Source organism: Myotis brandtii, unplaced genomic scaffold, assembly GCF_000412655.1.
Source record: "Myotis brandtii unplaced genomic scaffold, ASM41265v1 scaffold654, whole genome shotgun sequence".
NCBI classification, from domain to species: Eukaryota; Metazoa; Chordata; class Mammalia; order Chiroptera; family Vespertilionidae; genus Myotis; species Myotis brandtii.
In genome coordinates, this window is record NW_005370538.1 from 1195464 (window position 1) to 1204423 (window position 8960).

Here is an 8960-nt window from a genome sequence, read left to right on the forward strand (position 1 = left end):
GAGGGGAGAAGCGGGGGGGGGGGGGGGGGGGGGGGGGAAAACTGAAATATCAACATTAATATTTTTAAATAAAAAATTGTGTGCAATTATTTTATAAAACTACTTGGCAGTATCTACTAAACCTGAACATAATTTCACTCATAAGTATACTTCCAGGAAATATGTATGCATATGTTACCAAAAAACATATACAAGAATGTTCATAACTGTATCATATAAAAACAAGAGCCCAAAACTGGAAACTCAACTAAATATTCATCAACAGTAAAGTGGATGAATAAAGGTAGTAATATTTATACAATGGGAAACTACACAACATGTAGATGAAGTACTGCTATACAAAACAACAGGGATGAATCTCATAGTCAAAATGTTAAATGAAAGACACAGAAGCGTGCACATTGTGAGCATCTATTTATGTAAAGTTTATGAACAGGCAAAACTCATTTATTTTTAGAAGTTAGGATAATAGTAATTTTGGAAAGGAGGAAGAGTATAATAATGACTAAAAGGAGGCAATAGGAGAGTTTAGACTGCAGTGGTTCTCAACCTTCCTAATGCTGCTACCCTTTAATACAGTTCCTCATGTTGTGGTGACCCCCAATTTCATTGTTACAAATTGAACATAATTAAAGCATAGTGATTAATCACAAAAACAATATTTAATTATATATGTGTTTTCCGATGATCTTAGGCGACCCCTGTGAAAGGGACATTTGACCCCCAAAGGGGTCTCGACCCACAGGTTGAGAACCGCTGGTTTAGAGGGTGTTGATTATGTCCTATGTATTAATCTGTTCAGTGTTTAAACAAGTGTACCCACTTTGTGAAAAATTTAGACTAAAGTTCTGGGTACTTTTCTGAATATGTGTTATATTTAATAAACATTTAAATTGTAGTCCATGATTTAGTGAAAATATATTCAATCCTTCAGTTTTATGTCAAATCAAATATATTGCTTTGACCATTTTATGCCTTATTAAGAATTTTATTTTATCTTTCTACTCTAGCTTAAGGTTCCTAGGTTTTTCTCCATGAATGGCCCCAGCTTATATTTGACCTACACATGTCAGTAGTTTCATGTACATTTTAGAAATGCATGTTAAATAATGCTATTACTGTTGGTTTGCTTTCTTTCAGATGCAACATGCAGCATTAAGAATGGCATGTGCAAGCAGTTTTGTAAAAAGGGCACAGATAACAAGGTGCTTTGTTCCTGTACTACAGGATACCGACTTGCAGAAGACCAAAAGTCCTGTGAACCAGCAGGTCAAAATCTAAGTTTTTTTCAAAGTTTGGCAGATATATTCTCCAAATCTACATTTGAACCATTAGCATTTTAACTAGCCAACATAATTATAATCCCTACTTGTTTTAACTTCATTATGAAATCATAGAAAAGAGGAATCCCATGAATTGGAAAAAATAATTTTTCAAATTGCATCATTTTAAATAGAAATTCTAAATGTGTTTAGTCTGAATTATTTTCCATGTATCCAAATTTATTTTTACTTTTATATCATGAAGCAATTGATTTTTGTACATATATTTGTAATTCAACCAGGCAAATTAATGTAGTAATCCCATGCCATGAAAGATACATAAATGATGGACTGATAGGCTTTTAGTACAAGGATGGCTGAATTTTAAGCATGATTCTGCCAAGGTGTGGCTGGTTTCCTCTGAGAAAGTTATTTCCTATACTTGGGTCTCAGGCTGAGTTTATACCCTTAGCATGAGAATAGTTCCAACAACCATCCGTTTTAAGCCATGCCAGGCTGCTCAGCACATCCCTCCCTCTATTCAGCAGTGGACAAGGCAGTGTTTCCCAGTCATGTTAACTATGCTGCCGTGTTGACAGCTGATTGGTGTATCCAGAACATCACCACTCCGCACTCCTATGGCTCTTCTCTGAAAAATGAAAGCAGTAGAAACTTTTATTGTTTTTTTTAAAGTAGGCTTTGCAGGATCAATTATATTTGATAAATGAGGGCCCTTTTTGAAACATATACAATTTATTTTGCATTTCCAAAGCCTGATATCTTATTAAATTGGTGCATTAAATCATGCACCATTTCTCTGTAACTGGGTTCAATACCTATCTCAGTAATGCACTCAGCAGAGGAAATTAAAGGACCAGAGGCCAAGAGTATTCATGCTGTAACTAAAATAAAGAGTATTTAATGCTTCAAGGGCCTGTCTGTCCTATCTGGTTCTTCATATACACTGTCTCAAAGCCAGCCTACTTGGAAATATGTATTATTCCAGTGTAGACTGATGGCATATTAGCTAAATCCTTACAAACCCTTCAATGTTATAAGAGAGAAAAAAAAGAATGGAGAGCCACCTCCAAATATTGTGTTACATCTGAATATAGCCTTAGCTTTAGCAGAATAAGTAGGCCAAACCTAAAATAAGCTTTTCTGTTTTTCAATAGTAATGGTCCCTTTCCTCTAACCATTGATGATTTATATTTATACATAAGTATTTTGAACAAATTTCCTGTTTTCCCAACCACATGCTGTCTTCATGATACTTTGCCACAGCTGGTTGCTATAGAAATGTCTGTTATAAGCAATGTGGCTGGAGGGGAAGTGAGAAATGAAAATAAAATGTGAGGTGACTTTGCTTGACTACAAATTTCCATTCTGGTTGCTTCCAATGAATCAGTAGACAATTTCTTTTACTTTTTAGATATACATTTTTATTGATTTGAGACTAAGGGAAAGGGAGAGAGAGAGCGAAACACCAATGATGAGAAAGAATAATTCAACGGCTACCTCCTGCATGCCCCACACTGGGGATCAAGCCCGCAACCCAGGCATGTGCCCCCACTGGGAATCGAACCATGACCTCCTGGTTCATATGTCGACACTCAACCACTGAGCCACACCAGCTGGGTGACAATTTCATTTCTTTAGGAAATAAACCAACCCAATGTAAAAAGGTGGCCAGTTCCCAAGGTGGACATGGCTGTGATAATCATATGAGTAATTTGGTTAATACTTGATAATCATGTGATTAAATCACAATGACCCCCCTCCCCCAAGAAATACCTAAAATCCACTTTGGAATCTAGAAGGCATTCTAGTCTACAAAAGAAATCCTGTTAACAATAAGCAGCAGGAGTACCATTTACTTAATTCTAAAGTTAAAGTTACAAGGCACCAATCATCAGATTTGCATTTAGGGACAGTACTTGGGAATAAAACTTTTTAATAGAAAAAAAACTAAACAGAAAGTCATTAGACTTTATAAAAGTCTTACAAAATTTGATTCTGGAACTCTTATCCTATTTCTGTAAAGATGATGCATTCTTGAACCAAATCTTCTTTTCATGAAGGGTTTGAAAACTTACCACGAAAATAATTTAATTAACCTTTTAGTTTGAGACGATATTAATTGATTCGATTTTTTAAAAATATTGATGGGTCTGCTTTTCAGAAGTGACAAGGATGGGCCTCATTTTTAATCTTTGTAATATATGTTCTGCTTGCCAATGAGAAATACTCAAATTCTTTTTTTTTTTTCATTTTTCTAGTGCCATTTCCATGTGGGAGAGTTTCTGTCTCACTCAATTCTCTGAAGTTTACTCGTGCTGAGACTATTTTTTCCAATATGGACTCTGAAAATTCTACTGAAGATGAAACAATTTTGGACAACGTCACTCAAAGCACCCAACCATTTAATGACTTCACTCGAGTTGTTGGTGGAGAAAATGCCAAACCAGGTCAATTTCCTTGGCAGGTACTCTATATTGATGGTGTGTCAAAACTAGAGGGCGGGCGGGGCGGGGGGCAGACAAGCCAGGTGGGAGGCTGAGATTAGGACATTAGGTGTGGGAAGTGTTTCAGTACTAAGCAACATGAGGAAACCCCCATAGGTGGGGAGCTTGTGAAAGAGAAGTCCAGGGACAGTTACTATACAAGGTCAAGGAGAGTTTGGCATCAAGGAAATAGCATAGCAGGATTCCAGACAAGCCATAGTGAGGGCTAGAAGTGAGGTTACAGGTACTGGGGTTCAGGGTACTACTTTAGCTTCAGCTCCTGGAAAATACTGGTAAGCATCAGAAAATCTCTAGGTCCAGAAAAACTGTATTATTTCTAAGGGATTGTAAAAAGGACTCAAGTAGGAAGAATGAAAACAAGAACTGGGCTATTGGAACCAGGGTATGAGATAGGGACTGGGTCCAAGCCTGTGGTTCTCAAAATGTGGTAGCATCAGAATCTCCTGGGAACTCGTTAGGAATGCAAATTTTCATGCTACACCTTAGTCCTGCCAGATCAGAGTCTCTGGGGGTGGGGCCCAGCAATTTGTGTGATACAAGTCCTTCCGGTAATTCTAATGCACACTATAATTTGAAATCTAATGGTCCAAATGAAACAATCTTGTTGCAGAAGCTAAGGTTCAAAACTACAAACAGTGGAATCATGGTACCTAATCGCACATTCCTCCAGGTGTGAACTGCAGACAACACACATGAGAATCACCTGTGCAAATTTTTGGGGTGACAATCAAGAGCTAACTTTGTAACAAAACCTGGGTTGTTACTGGCTATAGCTAAAGCCTAAGGGATTCTATCAGAGAGAAGGAGTAGGACCCAGAGATCAGGATCTAGGCTGGTCCTTATATAAAGTTGTGCTGTCCAATAAGGTAACTACTAGCCACATGTGGCTATTTAAATTTAACTACCATTAAATCAAATTTAAAATTAATTTCCTCAGTGACACCTGCCATATTTCAAGTGCACAATAGCCACATATGACTACCATATTGGAAAGCACAGAAACAGAACATTTCCATCATTGCAGAAAGTTCTATTGGACAGCACTTATAACAGTTGAGTCTAACATAGAACTCCCTAGTGGCCACAATCATGTGATTTTATAGTAATCTCAAGGATGCTTCACTAAACCTCTCTACTGAGGTTTGAATATTTGTCATCAGAGACCAGTAGCTTTAAAGACGTTTCAATTATCAAACAGGTAGCAATTTAAGCTAGGATCAGGTAAATGTCCCCAAGTTTAAAACTACTGGAATTTTTTGAGGCTAGCTATGTAACTATCTAGAATTCTTCTGATTACCTGCATTTACCCAATATAATGCTTATAAGATATTGAACTTACCCCTGGAAGGTGAGGGATTTGGCACAGACATTCCAGAGAATGGTACTAAAGGGTTATAGACCATCACAACCAAAACTTTATATTTTACTTTCTTTTACCTTTGCTTTTAACAATATTTGTTGGACTTGATCTTATACACAATAAAATACACCATATGTTCCTTTACACCCCCTCTATCCCCTACTTAAGCATCCTACCAGTGCTGCTTCCTTCTCTCACTCACATCTTTACTTTCATTCATGACTCTTGATAAGAATAACCTTTGACCTTCTTATCAACCTCTCCTTGAACAATCCCTCTTGGGTCAGCCACTCTAATTATGCTTTATTCTATTTAACATCTATGTGTCTAATTCTAATTTTATTATTTGTGTTCTTATGTTTTCATTCACTCTATATCCAACTTCCATGGGTAAGTTGCTTAGAACAAAAATTATACTTTGTAAGTTTTATCTTCCTTGGGCTTGTGGGACATAAAACAGTGCTTAGAGTGGAGGACCCAGTCACCCAGTGTTTCATTAGCTAAGAAGATGACTTCCCACTCAGAAAAAAAAAACACACCAGGATTTTTTTAAAAATCCCAGAATGCATGCATTGCAGGCTTAGCATTGTTCCCTTGTCATCCCAGAAATAAAATGGCAAATATATTTAAATGAGAGCTAAAAATATGGGGTTTTGTTGTCTCAGTTTAGTCATATAATCTCTGTTCCCTATGCACCCCTTTTAAGCCAGATGCTTGCCAATGTTTGAACAACGCAAGTCTTTCCTAATAGAAATTTTACTCTAGGAAGCTATTTTTTTTCTTTTAAGCAAAAGAAACTATTAGATGACAGTTATAGTTGCACTGTGAGGAAGAAGATATAAGTGATACACATCATTTCAAATCTGTCATGTCCTCCTCAATGCACACTTGTAGTTAGTGTACCTGTTACCTCTTTCCAATCAAGCCAAGCTAAGATAATTTGGAATGTTCAAAATCACTTATCCACCTATATGCACATGTGCACACACATGTTCACTCCCTATTTTACACACATGAATTAAGATTATGGACTGGGGAACTACAAAGTACTAGGTTTTAGTTTTTCCCCAAAAGTGAAGAGCTGATCTACTTTCTTGGATACTTCAGAATGACCCAGTCATATTTCTGCATTGTTTCCATCCTCACCAGAGGACTGTCCACACCCACCTCCATGTAGTTTCTCATGAAAGGTTACTTTAGCCGTGTTCGGCTTCCCTCCCTTCTCATCTCGCCGCTTATTCCAAGGAGCCTACCTTACTTGTTCCAGTATGCAGGTCTCTCCGGCTTGCATCTGTGTTGAGCAGGGACTTCTTTGTTGAATTATAGGTGTTTATTTTGTTGAAATGTTAGAGGGAGAGGACAGACCCGCATTTACGCCGCCATTCCTCTGACATCACCTCCCAAAAATATCAGATACATTTGAGTATATAAAAGTCACTTTAGGCTAAGAAGAAATAGAAACGAAACAAACCAGAATCTCTCATTTGTGGGAGAGCCAGCTCCACCTCATCACAGTTAATCTGCAGGGTGGAACTACTTGATTTGATTGCAAACAAAACTGCAACACACTTGCTGCAGCCCAAGGCATCAAGAGAAAGCAAGCAACAGCTGGGGTTTCAAAGGCCAAAATATTCTATGGCAATGAAATAGAAAATACTGTTTAGCAATGCCACCTAAAAAAGAGTGGTTCAAATGCTGATGCTTCATAAAAAGGGGTGGGAGATAAAGCAACCACTTAGGTAAAGAAATCCCAAAAAGAACTGAGTTGACTTTCATCTGGAGTAATGAACAGTTTGAATGAATTGGAAAGGTTTTAGTCTGTTAGAGAAAAGGTTTAAGTGAGCTGCTTGCAAGTGCTAAAGTGCCACAGTGGAGAAGGGGAAGATGACTTTTTGTTTGTGGATTTATGGGTGAAAGTTACAGGCAGGTAGGCAGGTTCTGGCCCCGGTTATGAAAGCCCTTTACAACCACAAGAACGATTTTGTGGGCTGGGCAGTTTTGGGAGGAAATGCTGTTTGAAAAAAATGTCTAATTGTTTACTTGAACAGCTGTTCTGTCACTGGGGACAGCAGCTGCTGGATAATCCTATGAAGAGTATGTCGAGGGTATTGTTTCACCTAGGGGGAGATTAGAGTAGGTTAGAGGATAGCTTTGAGACCCTAAAGAGCTATGTGCACTTTCCATGTGGCCTGTCCTTAACTTATTTTAGGGCTTTCACCTGGGAAGCTGGAGGCAAGGCCTCCTCAGCAACTGTGGTTGCCAGACACTTCCAAAACCCCCTTTGGTTCTGGCCTGCAAGGCCCCGCCCCGCCCCCCAACCTCAAAGGTGCAGGCTGGCTTGCCTGACCTGGAACCCACATCACCATGACAGAAGGCCTGAGAGAGAGGTGGAGGGAGGTACAAGGCCAATTTCCTTTATTTTCCCTCCAGATGCACCGTGGTGGGCTCAGAGCCACATGAGAGCTTGGGGAAATGAAGCAGGGATACTGCAGGAACACCTCAAGAGGGAAGAGAGGACGCTAAAGGTTTAAGTGCACTATATAGGAACAAAACTGCTGTTTCCTCAAGTCAGTATATCCTTAGCTTCCTTAGAGGAGTGGGAACTAAAACAAGACTCAGAATTTCACACAGCTGCATAGGCAAGCAATGAAAACTTTTCAACATTATAGAAAAAAGGGAAATTGCAATGCTTATATTACAAGACCGCCTTCATCAACAGCTTAAAAGTGAGAGATTTGAGAAGCTAGGCGGTGTTGAGGCTTTCCAAAGCTTTAATTTGGTTTTGGTTCCATGCCCTTGAGGCTGTCTGCAGACAATTCTGAGCATGCGCAAACTTACCCCAAGCGCTCCTCCCACCTCTTCTGCTTTGGCTTAGGATCTGTCCTGCCCTGTATGCCAAGTACCTGGTCTTCTATTTTCTGTTTTATCATGGACCGAATAAAATGGAAGCCAGGTCCTCAAGCTTTCCCTATCCTTTATATTAGGTTGTATCATATGCAATTGCAGATAAACTATTTAACAGACAAAATATGCCTGTCTATTCTTTATTCTATTCTTGGCCTAAAAAATCTTAAAATGTTTTAGCATTTTGCCCAGTCTGAACTTTCCTTGGCTTTGGCCTGAAGCTAGCCTTATAGATGCCCAAACTCTTGACCTGAACAGCTAACTACACAAACCCAATTCATTCCATTCTATTAGGACACACATCCATGGCAGATAGCACACATAGTTACCATATGTATGAAACATGACTTTTTTTCTTTGGTGGAGGGATGGAGGGATTAGGAGGAAGATGTTATATCAAGATCCTAAGACTATAGAAATATCTTCACCTGGAAAAGGTAACCCTCTATTTGTCCTAGCTCAAATGATAAAGTTCCAATTAGGAGAAATAAAAAGATGACAATTGTAATTTCACCTGGCCCCACAAAACTAGTTTGCACAGAACACTTAGACTATTATTCTCTGGGACAGTTTGATGAAATCTATTTCTTTTTTTAAATTTTTATTTTATTTTTTATTGTTTAAAGTATTACATATGTCTCCTTTTTCCCCGATTGACCCCCCCCAGCCACTCCCACTCCCCAGGAAAAGCATCCACTGCCCCAGTGTCTGTATCCACTGGTTATGCTAATATGCATGCATACAAGTCCTTTGGTTGATCTCACCCCCCTGCTCCCCTGCCTTCTCTCTGAGGTTGGACGGTCTGTTCAGTGTTACCTTGTCTCTGGATCTATTTTTGTTCATCAGTTTATGTTGTTCATTATATCCCACATATGAGTGAGATTATGTGATATTTATCTTTCTCCGACT

At 38.7% G+C, this 8960-nt stretch overlaps 1 protein-coding gene across 1 annotated transcript in view; it reads left to right on the forward strand.

Annotated features, from left to right (window-relative positions):
* The window catches only part of F9 (coagulation factor IX), a 38462-nt gene that overhangs the window by 22007 nt on the left and 7495 nt on the right, over positions 1-8960 (forward strand). The window contains exons 5-6 of the mRNA XM_005880797.2: positions 1141-1269; positions 3542-3747. Coding sequence (XP_005880859.1) covers positions 1141-1269; positions 3542-3747 — 335 coding nt within the window. The remainder of the gene's footprint in view (positions 1-1140; positions 1270-3541; positions 3748-8960) is intronic.